The sequence below is a fragment of the Gadus macrocephalus genome, chromosome 11, assembly GCF_031168955.1.
Source record: "Gadus macrocephalus chromosome 11, ASM3116895v1".
NCBI classification, from domain to species: Eukaryota; Metazoa; Chordata; class Actinopteri; order Gadiformes; family Gadidae; genus Gadus; species Gadus macrocephalus.
In genome coordinates, this window is record NC_082392.1 from 4,903,651 (window position 1) to 4,918,040 (window position 14,390).

Here is a 14,390-nt window from a genome sequence, read left to right on the forward strand (position 1 = left end):
ATCAGTCTTATTAAAAGGGTTTGTGCAACCAACCGCACAACAAGACATGATTGATTGCGGCTCTTGTCGCTCTCGTCTCTTTTATGGAGGTAGATTTGTGTCTTTATTATGCAATAAAAAATAATAGGTTTGAGAGCAAAACTTTCCACACTGCAATCAAAAAATAGGTCTGAGAGCAAAACTTTCCACACTGCAATCAAAAAATTGATTTGAGAGCAAAACTATCGACACTGCAATCCAAAAATGTTTTATTGCAAGATAAATTAATGTAATAAAATCCAAAAGTTTTGTTTGCAAACCCAAAAGTTTTGTTTGCAAATCCAAAAGTTTTGTTTGCGAATCCAAAAGTTTTGTTTGCGAATCAAAAAGCTTTGTTTGCGAATCCTAAAGTTTTGCTTGCGAATCCAAAAGCTTTGCTTGCTGTTGAGCTGAATCTCGTGGGCGGGACCTACGCCGAAAGATGTAAGACACGTCTCTATTGGCCAGTCTCGATCGGAGTGACAGCTTGGCAACATCCGAAAAGCCGCTGCCCCCCGACCGCCTCCAGAAGCAGATTGTCGGCCTGACGGACAGGGTGTTCGTTTGTGCCTCTCAATCCACGGCGACGGTCAACAACATCGCACTGCTCTTGCTCTCCTCTGCCATGGTCTCCTTGTCGGTTGACAGGGAGGCCTACGGAATTTTCAGGGCGCGCAAGCGCGCGCACGGGACAAGCCCATAAGGCGAAGCCTAGACGGCGTAGCCTACATGAAATAGAACTCCCTCTCTCGTTACTGGATGTTGCCAAGCTGTCACTCCGATCGAGACTGGCCAATAGAGACGTGTCTTACATCTTTCGGCGTACGTCCCGCCCACGAGATTCAGCTCAACAGCAAGCAAAGCTTTTGGATTTAGGATTCGCAAACAAAGCTTTTTGATTCGCAAACAAAACTTTTGGATTCGCAAACAAAACTTTTGGATTTGCAAACAAAACTTTTGGGTTTGCAAACAAAACTTTTGGATTCCCATTAATATTTTTTTTATCACATTAATTTATCTTGCAATAAAAAATTTTTTGATTGCAGTGTCGATAGTTTTGCTCTCAAATCTATTTTTTGATTGCAGTGTGGAAAGTTTTGCTCTCAAACCTATTATTTTTGATTGCATAATAAAGACACAAATCTACCTCCAATACTCTTTCTGCAAACGGCATGCGCGTAGAGCGGGGAGTGACGTATAGACTGATAATCCCTCTATAAGACCTTCTGGCGGGAAACTGTCCCTAATTGGCGCCACGATAGGCCTACGGAGGTTGAAACTATCATTGCGTCTCGACTTCTTCTAGCAACCAATATTGGATGCCGTCTTTCACGTAAAACACAATAGTGTTGATCCTGTTATCATGTATATTATATGCGTAGGCCTAACCATGGTTACATTATCTGAGTGCACATACACGCACGAAACAGAAACTCCTCCCCCTCTCGGTTCTCACACACTACCAACTCCTCACCTCAAACCCCAAGGTGAAACATGGATATTGAGCCAGTAAGGTTTGTTTTATTCGTTTAAGAATGCATCACACTTCAAAACTTTTACAGTGCACCGTATGATCATGAATGTGGAAGTTTCACTCTGAGCCAGCAATCATAATCATGATTTGAATCATGATCAATCAACGTAATTTAATATTTCATGTTGTTCAAATAAACAGGGTCCATATTGAGGTCCTTAATTTATATTTCTATGACTTAATGAATCATCTTCTTGCGTCACCTTTGGCTCCCCCTGCTGGAGGATGTGAGGTATTACTCGCTTGTCGCCACGCTGCAGTCGCATGCGTACCACGGTTGTGTCGCGACGCGCGGCCGCACGCTTCCCTCGCGCCTCTCCACACAGCTGGAGGAAGCAGCGCCGAAGACGTGCTGCGTCGTCTTCAGACTCACCCAAACGATAGCCCAACACCGCACTGCCCTGAAGCGAACACACACGCACCTCTACAATCAGCAGGTGTGCGCAACATCAGCAGGGGTGGTCTCAGACAAGCGCGCCCGATCGCTTCAAATCATTTAGTAATGAGCTCAGAGTATTTTCTGAAGGGGACATCAATAACATGACTAACGTATATCAAATGATCTGTAACAGACACATAGTGTCTGTGTGTCTGTCACACACACAGACACACAATATATAAAGATATATTTTAATGAATGACTTTTAGGCCATCACTGTACATATTTACCTATTTCACAGAGCCACATCCACAAAGGCATTCATTCTGTGAAAATACAGTTGCCAATGATATGCAACAGATCAGCCCACTGAGCACGATACTATAGACACAAGCAAAACCTTTAAAAATTAACTATATTTTTAATGACATTGTAGATTTAAAAATAATTGTTGGTAATTGATAGGGGGAAACCCCTTCATGTTTGTCAGGGGTTGGATCTGGTCTCATGGTCTCCGGCCTCACCTGTAGCAGGTGTGTGGCCTCGGGGAGCTCGGTGCCTGGGTGTCTCTGGTACACCTGGACCACAGGACGGCCCAGCCTCTCCCTGCAGAACACATCACTGCTGGACTCTGGGCCCTTCGCGCACGCACGCACACGCACACGCACACGCACACACACACACACACCCCAGAGTGTGTGATTTAGACCAGACTTACTGATTAAGATCAGAATGTGATTAAGACCAGACTAACTGATTAAGATCAGAGTGTGTGATTAAGACCAGACTAATTGATAAAGATCAGACTGTGTGATTAAGACCAGACTAACTAATAAAGATCAGACAAACTGATGAAGATCAGACTGTGTGATTAAGACCAGACTAACTAATAAAGATCAGACAAACTGATGAAGATCAGACTGTGTGATTAAGACCAGACTAACTAATAAAGATCAGACAAACTGATGAAGATCAGACTGTGTGATTAAGACCAGACTAACTGATACAGATCAGACTAACTGATTAAGATCAGATTGTGATTAAGACCAGCCTTACTGATAAAGATCAGACTAACTGATTAAGATCAGATTGTGATTAAGACCAGCCTTACTGATAAAGATCAGACTAACTGATTAAGATCAGATTGTGATTAAGACCAGACTAACTGATACAGATCAGACTGTGTGATTAAGACCAGACTAACTGATACAGATCAGACTAACTGATTAAGATCAGATTGTGATTAAGACCAGCCTTACTGATAAAGATCAGACTAACTGATTAAGATCAGATTGTGATTAAGACCAGCCTTACTGATAAAGATCAGACTAACTGATTAAGATCAGATTGTGATTAAGACCAGACTAACTGATACAGATCAGACTGTGTGATTAAGACCAGACTAACTAATAAAGATCAGACAAACTGATGAAGATCAGACTGTGTGATTAAGACCAGACTAACTGATACAGATCAGACTAACTGATTAAGATCAGATTGTGATTAAGACCAGCCTTACTGATAAAGATCAGACTAAGTTTGCTGAGGAGCAGACTAGCCGTGACGGACCTGTGCCCTCCCGTGGCTGAGGCGGAGGGAGTCGACCTCCCGCTGTTTCCGAGACGCCGCATGTCTGGTGGCGGCTGCCGTCAGCACCAGGCTCCGCTGAAAGAGAACACCGGCGCTTACTGGTTGGTCGCAGCGTCTTCTATGGATTATATTTGATATTTGCAATCAATAAATGAACCATAAAGACCAGTATGGTGATTTGATCGGCACCTCCAGCGTGACTGTCTCCGCTACTTTCTTCACCAGACCACCGTTGACCACATGCTGTGACGCCCGTTGCCTTGCAACCACCTCGCTCAGCGTGTGTCTGATCTGCTCCCGTAACCGCTGTGATTGGTTGATGGCTAGTGAGGAGGAGTCCAACACCTGCTCAGACTCTGATTGACCAGGAAGAAGAAGAAGACGACAAGTAAACGACAAGTAAACAACAACGAGGCAGAAAGCTACTCTGCATGAGCCAGAACAGATGTTTATGATCTACAGCTTCTCCATACTGGCTACAAACATCTGCGACTGTCTGCAGGGTTCAAAAGAGACTTGCCTGTTCAGATCAGTTGTCAAACCAAAGTACCCCATTTACATTTATATTCAGGGCATTTAGCAGACGCTTTTATCCAGAGACTCACAATAAGGACATCTGCCAGAAGAAAAAGGAACGACGATGTATCGCTGTCGCCGGTACTATAAAGATATTCATAGAAACAAGTGGCCAGCACTAACAACGGCTAGGCTAACCCATTCTCCGTGTACAACAAAGATAGCGAGGATAAGCCGCTACACGATACCCCACACCGACAGCAGCGAGCCTCAGAGTTTAGCGGGGAGACGTTGTGGCTTCTTGTATGGTCCTTTAACTCCAGATGAGGGATGTTTACCTGAGGTGAAGCCGTAGGTCGGTGGTAGTGTTCTGGTGGCGGCTGGTGGGGGATGTGGGGCGGGCACCGAGCCGCGATGGGGGAGCAGGACCAGAACCAGGGCTTGCTGGCTGGACCACATCTGGAGGTCCCTGCTGGACTCGTCCAGAACCTGCAGAACCAGGAGGAACAAACTCCCTGACGCTGGTCTCTTCGACACTGCTAAATTAAATGCTCTATCAATGTCATTTTTGGGTACAGCATTTAAAGTTTAGAGCAGCATTTCTTACAATGGAATCCATTTGGAGGTGGAACACACGGAATACTGTTATTGATGCTCCTTTATCGAAAGGATCAAAAATTCTGGTTGGGGTCCCAAGATGGATAACTTTAAGACTCCTGCACTATGGGGTTAAATTGGCTGGAGGGGGTTACCTGTAGCTGTTGCTGCGTCTTTCTCAGCGTTTCCTCAACGTCATGTTTCATCTCTGTCAGCTCACGCCTCTCCCAGGCCAGCATCAAATCAGCACCGTCCCGCTGCTAGACAACACACCAGCAGAGGGCGCCATAAAGCGGTACCTCCACACCATAATTACTTAAAGCAGCCTATTGCCACTGATAGTAAATTTTGGCAGTAGGATTAAACACTTCCACCAGCTTAGATTGGATTCAAAGTGTGTGCAAAGACTATAGAAAAAGTAAAGATCTCATTATAATGTAGTATGAGCGCATACAGGCCTCCTCTCGGTCCGGTGCCCAGCGCTCTCCCGGTTAACCTGCAGGTCGTTTCTGAGGCTGCGCAGCATCATCTCAAGATGTGCGCGCTCCCGCTCCAATTTGGCGATCTCCTGGCTTGATCTACCAGCCTGTCTGCGTAGCCGAAGTTCTACCTCTCTCACCCAGCGCATGTATTCACCCGCCGTTGCCGTGCTCTGCCGGGCGCAACGCTCACGCAGACTGGCCGCCTGGGAAGGCACCAAAGTTGAGCTTTTGGAAGCAGGTGGAAACTAAAGATATGGGGGGGAAAAAAGATATGCAATATTTGTAATAATACTTCACATCCTGGTACTCCTCAGATGACCTTTCATCTTACTTCCATGCAATTCAATTGAATAGCATTTTATTAACATTTGTAACGGATAAGGGCGGGGTTGCAGGCCGCATTCTTACCGCTAGATGGCACTAAAGATGGCACAATACACCTTTAAAGCAACTTTTAAACATATATTACATTTTATTTATAACACACTTTACATCAACTGAATGACCTCAAAGTGCTACAATGCACATTAAAAGAAATACAACATAAAAGACTAACTAGATAGACTAGATTAAAAAGAAAAACAGAGAAAAATAATCATTTAAAATAGCAGTTTAGCCAAAGGCTTTTCTGAAAAGATGGGTTTTTCATATCTATTCCAACCTCCTGTAGGTTTCTTTGAAGCCATAAGTAGAATATACGTTCAGTACGGTCAGCATTGGCCCGTCACTGGACAGCCCAACGTGTAGCCTACATGAACTCCATATCCATCTCACCGTTGTCCCTATCGTCTGGGGTCTAGTGATACTACAACCCCCGCCGCGGCTGTCGGCGTGGTCCCTGCCGTTGCCGTCGTCCTCTGTGGTGTCTCGGTGCTTCGCGGTCTTGTCCTCTGTGCTGCCGTGTTTGGGGCAACCGGGGGTGGTAGCGGACCGGGGGCGACCCGTCGCGGTGCCGCCCGGCCCCAGGCCGGTCTGCCTGAGCAGGCGGCACGCTCTCCGCAGGCTGAGCTCGGTGCTCTCCCTCCAGGCCGGGGCCCCGATGGTCACAGACCCCAGCGGTACTGGCTGAACGGACATGGCCCTCCTTTACCTCCCTCGGGGGGATTGTAACTCACAGGATACAGACTGCAGAGCCTGCGAGCAGACTCGACCCAAACTTTGGAGTGTTGGAGGGCCGGTACCATAGCAACCGTTTGGTAACCTGACCAGCCCGACAGGGACACTGCTGAGGGGAAACCTGATATTTGAAGACACATTGCTGTTTTTTGTGTTTGCCATGGCGTTTACAAAAAAGGTCATACGCCAACCGATTCTGCATCGAAATTGAAATAATACAGATGAGACGTTTAAAGAGCCAATGTTGGTCAGAGGATTTTATTCCCTTTAATTCAACGAAATTAAATGCCACAAACCCAACACATTCAAACAGGTATTAAAAACTTGGCACGCTAAATTAGGCAGGAGAAAGTGTATTAATAAATTACTTTGGTCAAGAGTGTGTAGGCCGACCCCCCCTTGCTTGTTCTCTGAAGGGCAAACAGGTTCCAAACAAGAGTTCTGAGTTCCATAGCAACTTAAAGAAGGAGGATTCCTTCTGGAAAGACCGCTCCCATGGTAACAACCGGATTCAGGTCCGCATCCCATGGAATTGAATTCGGTAAATGCCCCTAGTTCCCATTCACTTAAAAATCAACAGTGATTCAATTCATCTGCAGTTCGATTGGATATACTTTTAAATATTTGGAGTTGCTTTACAACACCTTATAAGACTAGGAAGGCGCAAAACTGTCTTTTAAAGAAAATTCTCCAACCAACCATCATTAATGAACATTCCCTGACAATCAATCTCTTAACAAACATACCCTAATGAACAGTTAGTAAAAAAAATCATTCTCTTAGCAAACATACCCTAATGAACTATTAGTAACCATCATTCTATTGACAAACATTCGTTAACAAACATTCCCCATCAAAAAGTCTCCAATAATGATTTTCTTAACTAACCTCTAAAGTACCTTTCAAATGTTCCAGAACTAGGCATACCCAACAACCAGTCATTATCAAACAGTCCCAAACGATTACCCAAACGACCAGTCCCCATCCAACCGTCCCCATCCAACCAACCGTCCCCAACCAACCAACAGTCCCCATCCAACCAACAGTCCCCATCCAACCAACAGTCCCCATCCAACCAACAGTCCCCATCCAACCAACAGTCCCCATCCATCCAACAGTCCCCATCCAACAGTCCCATCCAACAGTCCCATCCAACAGTCCCATCCAACAGTCCCATCCAACAGTCCCATCCAACAGTCCCATCCAACAGTCCCATCCAACAGTCCCATCCAACAGTCCCATCCAACAGTCCCATCCAACAGTCCCCATCCAACAGACCCAACCAACAGACCCAACCAACAGACCCATCCAACAGACCCAACCAACAGTCCCCATCCAACAGTCCCCATCCAACAGTCCCCATCCAACAGTCCCCATCCAACAGACCCAACCAACAGACCCATCCAACAGACCCAACCAACAGTCCCCATCCAACAGACCCAACCAACAGTCCCTAAATAAATTGAATGTGCAAATTATTTCATTATAGAGTTCAGTTCTGTAAGTAACTATAATAAAGTATGTTAGCACTTGCTAAAGTGACTTCATGAGTAGAATAACCTTCTTAAGTGTATTGAACAGCAGATCCCGATGTATTCAGCAGATTTTGTTGCACGTCTCTAAAGAGTCGGTCCCTCTCCGCTGAATCCCACAAGATTTTCTGCGGCAAAGTAAAAACAATGGATCGAGATCAGCAAAGGAAATCCAAGAAGTTGTAAAGTGTGCGTCATGTTATGGGGTGGTAGGTGTAGCGTTTGATATTTTAAGATGCATTTACAGCTTTGAGTACAGCACGTTGACTCAGAGATCTTAATTATCTCAGGGAGATCTCTGCAGAGCAACCTGCATTTACACCTTTACGTCACATAAACGTGCACACCATGGAGCAGTAAAAAAAAATAATCCAACCCCAAATGAACATAACAATGAGGTACTCCAGAAACAGAATAAAGAGAACAAGTCACCAATATCATTGAAGTTTACTGCTGGCAAGCAGTCGGTGTATCCAAACAAACTTAAAAACTTGTAAATTCCTTCTAATGCCAAAAGGTAATTCATCCTTTAGCGCCTGATTGTTGTAGCGTGTGCAATGTTAGCATGTATGTTGTTAGCGTGCGTTGTGTTGGCGTATGCTAGTTGCAGCGTGTGTTAAGAGAGGGTGTTGAAGTCGTGGTGCTGTGTGTGACGTTCACCTCGATCAGCCTGTCTCTCATCTCCAGAGCCTCGTTCAGTCTCCTCTCCTCCCTCTCTCGCTCCTCCTTCTCCCTCGCCAAGCTGCGCTGCACCTCCTTCAGCTCCCGCTCAAGCCCACGCCGCTCTCGCCTCTCCTCCCTCCTCCGCTCCTCCTCCTCCACCTCTCTCGGCTCCTCCTCCTTCTGCTCCCCTCCTCCTATCGCCACACGGCGGCACTCCCTCTGTTTCTGGAAGGAGGGCAAAAGGAGGAATCAGGAAACAAATGAACCAAGTGGTTCATCTTGTCAGACCCTAGAGGGGGCTGGTGTCGGACCCTAGGGGGGGCTAGTGTCGGACCCTAGGGGGGGCTGGTGTCAGACCCTAGGGGGGGCTGGTGTCAGACCCTAGGGGGGGCTAGTGTCAGACCCTAGGGGGGGCTGGTGTCGGACCCTAGGGGGGGCTGGTGTCAGACCCTAGGGGGGGCTGGTGTCGGACCCTAGGGGGGGCTGGTGTCAGACCCTAGAGGGGCTGGTGTCGGACCCTAGGGGGGGCTGGTGTCAGACCCTAGGAGGGGCTGGTGTCGGACCCTAGGAGGGGCTGGTGTCAGACCCTAGGGGGGGCTGGTGTCAGACCCTAGGGGGGGCTGGTGTCAGACCCTAGGAGGGGCTGGTGTCGGACCCTAGGGGGGGCTGGTGTCGGACCCTAGGAGGGGCTGGTGTCGGACCCTAGGGGGGGCTGGTGTCAGACCCTAGGGGGGGCTGGTGTCGGACCCTAGGGGGGGCTGGTGTCAGACCCTAGGGGGGGTTGGTGTCGGACCCTAGGGGGGGCTGGTGTCAGACCCTAGGGGGGCTGGTGTCGGACCCTAGGGGGGGCTGGTGTCGGACCCTAGGGGGGGCTGGTGTCGGACCCTAGGAGGGGCTGGTGTCGGACCCTAGGAGGGGCTGGTGTCAGACCCTAGGGGGGGCTGGTGTCAGACCCTAGGAGGGGCTGGTGTCGGACCCTAGGAGGGGCTGGTGTCGGACCCTAGGAGGGGCTGGTGTCGGACCCTAGGGGGGGCTGGTGTCAGACCCTAGGAGGGGCTAGTGTCGGACCCTAGGAGGGGCTAGTGTCGGACCCTAGGGGGGGCTGGTGTCGGACCCTAGGGGGGGCTAGTGTCGGACCCTAGGGGGGGCTGGTGTCGGACCCTAGGGGGGGCTGGTGTCGGACCCTAGGGGGGGCTGGTGTCAGACCCTAGGGGGGGCTGGTGTCGGACCCTAGGGGGGGCTTGCAAAGCGGTTTCAAAGTTGTGTCGTGTGTTTGCGTCGTGTATCACCTTGTGTATTTCAGAATGTTCCTGCAGAGCAGCAGACATCTTGTTGATCTCCTTCCACAAGGTGGTACTGATGTCCTCTCTGTCCTTCAGACACGCAGCCAGCAAGACCTCCTTCTCCCTCAGCTGATTGGCTAAGGCCACTTCCGCTCCGCCCCCTGACATCCCCTGTCCAATCGCAGAGTTTGTCAGCTCCTGAAGAAAGACGGGGGTTTGGGTAAATCATTAAAAACAGGATAAGAATTACAACAGGATTAGGATTAAAGCACTTAACCAGGATTATAATGACCCAGGATTAGGGTTAAATCATTCAAACTGGATTAGGATTGAACAGGATCAGGATTTAACCATCAAAACAGGAGCGCGTCTTCTCACCAGGACCTCCCTGTGGGAGCACTCTAGCACCACCTTCTGGCGGAGGAGCAGAGCCTCCTTCTCCTGCAGCAGGGCAGTGAGCGCCTCCTCTCGGCTCCTCCACACCTCCCTCTCCTTCTCCCACTCCTCCTGAACCCCGTCCTTCTCTCGGAGGGTCAGACGCAGGTCCTGAAGGTACATATAATACACATGATACGATGCTACATATAGTATCATATATTTACATGTTATTAAGGGGTGTGTGTGTGTGCGTGTGCGTTACATTGATCAGGTCCTGGTTGTACTGCAGCACCGTAGAGAGGGTGTGCAGGTCCCCGTCTCTCTCTCGCCCCACCCTCCTCATCTCCTCCATCTCCCTCTCCACCCTCCACCCTGCCCGGCAGTCAGAGCGCAGCGTCGCCAGCCACACCTGCAGAGCACACGTCACGACGTCATCAGTCTTAGAATGAGAGACGGAATGTGTGTGAGAGCGAGAGAGACTGAAGGAAGGGGTCAAAGAGTGTCCAGGAGAGTTAAGATGGGTTCAATTGAGACAAGGTTAGACACCCGTTCTAGTTACCCATAAAGCACCACAGCTGAGTCAGCCGATCCACAAAACGTGTACTCGGCTGCTCTGTAGCTCCATTTCAAAACAAACAATCATACATACAAGATAAGTTGCATATTTGTAATTTACAGTTGTAATCTGCCAGAACGTCTATCAACAATAAAGTTCACATTAAAAATCGAACTGGTACATGATTGCAAAAGCAGAAGCAGAAGCGCCCTAACGCGATGGACCCTCCTCCTGATCCACCACTTACTGCTGCGGCTCATCTCCTCAAAGCTATCGAGGACCCAATGCACTTCAAATGAAAACCCTGTTCGCATAAGCTGTGGAACACAGCGCACGGTATAGTCCCTGCAATGCGGGGGCTCTTGCCTAATGTCGTGGGTCGCTCCGAGTTTGACTAGTTCTTTAGAGTACCCTGTGCACACTGCAGCGATAAAAGCACAATGCGGATGGTGGATGGTTCAATTTGTCCGTTAACTGCCATTTCGTCTGTGCAAACAGTATTGCCAGTATTGATTTAATAATACCCAGGCCTTTAACGACTGGCCCCACCTGTTCTGAGCCGTTGATCCCGGGGTTCTGTGGGGGTTCAGAGTCCCCCGGAGGTCCCAGCTGGGCAGACTGGGTCTCGATCAGGACCTCGTCCAGCCGCCCCCCCAGCTGGCTGAGGGCCTGCTGCAGCCGCCCGGCAGCCCCCTGGCAGGAGAGACAGCGTCAGAACCAGCAACGGGGGAACAGGAAGGGGGAACAGCGTAGGGAAAAAATAACACGCAATGTAGGGGAGGACTCACCTGGAGATGGAGAGGCAGGAAGTCATCAGCCAGATCCAGGGGAACATCCCTCGTCCCCTTGTCCTTCTTCTGCCCGTCCCGTCCGTTCTGTCCGTTCTCCTCGAAGCTCAGCTTCCGGTTCACCGTGTACGTCTCCACCGCCGCTCCCTTCGGATCGGGAGGGCGGCCTTCGCCCCTGTCCAGGAGGGGGATCCTACTGCCTGAGGGCGAGCAGACCGGCTTGCCCTCCAGGTTCTTCAGCTCTCTGAGCAGCAGGTCCACGTAGCCGCCAGGTCCGTCAAACGGGTCCGCGCCGCCGCCGCCGCCGCCGCCGTTGTCCAGGGAGTCCAGCGACTGGACGGACTTGGTCCTGGAGCTGGGGCTTGAGGAGAGGGAAGAGCCGCCCAGCGAGGCCTGGCTGGACCAGCGCAGGGGCATGCTGTTCGACTTGTTCCGGGACAGGGCCAGCGAGGAGGTCACGTGGGGCGGGAGGTGGCGGGGAACGCCGCACACCGACTCGTAGTCCGAGTCGGACACGCGCAGCGAATCGCAGCCCTCGCAGCCCGGGCCCCGCCCACAGCGCTTGCCGGTGCGGACGAAGTGGGGGCAGGCGTCCCAGCGCTCCGACCAGCACTCGTACTCCGACAGGGACATGTTGTCCTGCAGCATCTCCCTGTACCCCGGCCCCTCCCCGTCCTCGTCCTCCTCGCCGCCGCCGCCGGGCCCCTCCCCTTCCCCCACCGGGCCCCGGCCGTACGCGTAGCGGACCCAGGAGCCCATGCGGTCTCGCTGCTCCCTCAGCTTCTGCAGGCGCTCCGAGGAGAGCACCTTGACGCGGGCGATCACCGAGTCGAACTTGAAGACTCGCTCCAGGATGGCCACGCATTTACCGCACAGGAACTCCCCGCGGCTGCCGCCCCGTGGTACGGTCCGACCCAGGATGTGGCTCAGCACGGCGAGCAGGTCCAAGCCCTTGGCGGGGGAGCTCAGAGCCAGCTGGTACCGGGAGAGCGAGGCCGAGGAGCCCAGAGACCACGAGCTACCTGGAGACACAGCATCACGCCTTCATGAACATCACCACTTCATGAACGTCACCACTTCATAAACATCACCACTTCATAAACATCACGCCTTCATGAACGTCACCCCTTCATGAACATCACCACTTCATGAACATCACCACTTCATGAACATCACCACTTCATGAACATCACCACTTCATAAACATCACCACTTCATGAACATCACCACTTCATGAACATCACCACTTCATGAACATCACCACTTCTTGAACATCACGCCTTCATGGACGTCACCGCTTCATGAACATCACCGCATGATTGCTTCAAGTCTCGGTAATCATTGGATATCGACCAATAAAAACGACTTTTCAGTCGTTTTTATTGGCGTTTCAGGTCCAGACAACATGGAAATATATATGAACAGATATCAAAGCCAATAAAAAGCTTCATCGTGGTCAGATGCTAGCCGATGGGGTCCAAGGTTTTGTTGCTCTCCACACGGACCGGATTGGTCAATGCAACTTTGACTACAAACAGAAACCCGAACGCTCTGATACCCAAATCGGTTACAAAACAACAAACTAAAGCAGAAAGAGACCAAAGAACACTCCAGCAGAGAACCTTGGTTTTCAGATGTTGCTTCATTCCTCAGAATAAACATTTTGTCAAAGGAATCAGTTCATTTGGTGAAGTGTACGTTCTGTAAAGACTGGGTCTCGTGATCTGTTGTTACAAGTGCAGTACTCACTCCAGGGGCTGTTCTGTAAGGATGATGAGGCTGATCTCCCCCCTCTCTGGGACTCCGAAGGAGTGGGAGTTGGAGCCCTGCTGCCCCCGCGTCGGTTCTGACCGGCAAACAGCCATCGTCGCTGGTTCCCCTGGAGGGGTCCGCCACACACGCAGCACTCCTCACACACGCCTCTGGAGGACATCGCAGCCTGGAACCCTGAACACACACACGCACACCAAATGATATCTATGAGTTATGTTAGTGGGCTATTTCTGTCTGTCAAAAGGTTATGCCTGTCCGTCACTAAGTTAAGACAGTATGTAAGTTTGTTATGAAAGGAAAAGATATCGGTACATCGGTCTCTCCGCAGGCGCGCGCCGGGAACTAGTGTCATCGCGGTCACGTCGAGCCACGCTGTCAGCACGAAACGTCCCGTGTGCAACTTTTTAACTTTCCGCTCTAAACTCAATTTTTTTTACCAAAAAGTCACAAAGCTTTCGCCCACATAATGTATGACACCACCCAAACACCGAGTACTGTTGAGACTAGTGACTTGACAAGCTTCCAGCTCTACGTTTACGGAACAGCTTTTATCCTGGTCCCACTGAGCCATAACATTACATTACGCCGTGGATCTGGGGCTATTTTCAGAAGTCTATCTGTAGCGATTCCGCCCATGATACGACCAAAGTTAAACGTTATCCTTATTCTACCTCACCATTACACAAGAAGTCGTTTTTTATAACCGTGTAGATGTTGTCGTTGTAATGCAACACTTTAAGAAGTTTGATATCATGTCTACCAAATAAATCCAGTTCCGCGACTCGTCGAGATTCAAATTCAACGGTCGGATTAAAGCGACGAAGTTATTCAAAGTCGATTAAAGGTGATTGGAATAGTTATATAAGACGCTTAACTTAAGCTTTATTCGGTCATATTAGACCATATCAAAGAATAAAATGAGTTTCTTACCACAACACCAGGAGCTGAGCGCGCAGCCACAAGAGGAAGCTACCTTGATGACGTCACCGGCCCTACCTGCTATGAGCGTCAGCAGCTGTTGAGCATTCAGAACGAAATAATCTTTTATTTCATGTTATGTAATGATTCAACATTTAGCCAGCAGGGACGCGCAGTGGCAGTTCGTCGTTGTATAACGAATCGCCTGAAATGATGTAGGGTTGACTCACCAAAAATAAGTTACTTTTTGACGTTTTTTTCAAATTC

The 14,390-nt window shown here is 49.6% G+C and overlaps 2 protein-coding genes across 3 annotated transcripts; both read right to left on the reverse strand.

Annotated features, from left to right (window-relative positions):
* Nucleotides 1-1,519: 1,519 nt before the first annotated feature.
* On the reverse strand, nt 1,520-7,369 carry tektl1 (tektin like 1). Its single transcript, XM_060065216.1, has 8 exons — nt 5,891-7,369; nt 5,089-5,361; nt 4,790-4,894; nt 4,376-4,526; nt 3,711-3,877; nt 3,501-3,596; nt 2,456-2,569; nt 1,520-1,953 (listed from the first exon to the last, which is right to left on the reverse strand). The coding sequence occupies exons 1-8, from the start codon at nt 6,191-6,193 to the stop codon at nt 1,711-1,713; spliced, it is 1,452 nt and encodes a 483-aa protein (XP_059921199.1). The 5' UTR covers nt 6,194-7,369; the 3' UTR covers nt 1,520-1,710.
* A 362-nt stretch (nt 7,370-7,731) lies between these two features.
* si:ch73-95l15.5 (uncharacterized) lies at nt 7,732-14,286 on the reverse strand. Of its 2 annotated transcripts, none has more exons than XM_060065330.1 (9): nt 14,136-14,286; nt 13,182-13,379; nt 11,433-12,454; nt 11,194-11,337; nt 10,351-10,497; nt 10,089-10,256; nt 9,717-9,881; nt 8,425-8,652; nt 7,732-7,892 (listed from the first exon to the last, which is right to left on the reverse strand). In XM_060065330.1, exons 2-9 carry the CDS (start codon nt 13,363-13,365, stop codon nt 7,797-7,799), a joined length of 2,154 nt encoding a protein of 717 aa, XP_059921313.1. In that variant the 5' UTR covers nt 13,366-13,379; nt 14,136-14,286; the 3' UTR covers nt 7,732-7,796. The 2 variants fall into 2 exon arrangements, with proteins under 2 accessions (XP_059921313.1, XP_059921312.1); XM_060065329.1 differs by having other exon boundaries at nt 9,717-9,908.
* Nucleotides 14,287-14,390: the final 104 nt, after the last annotated feature.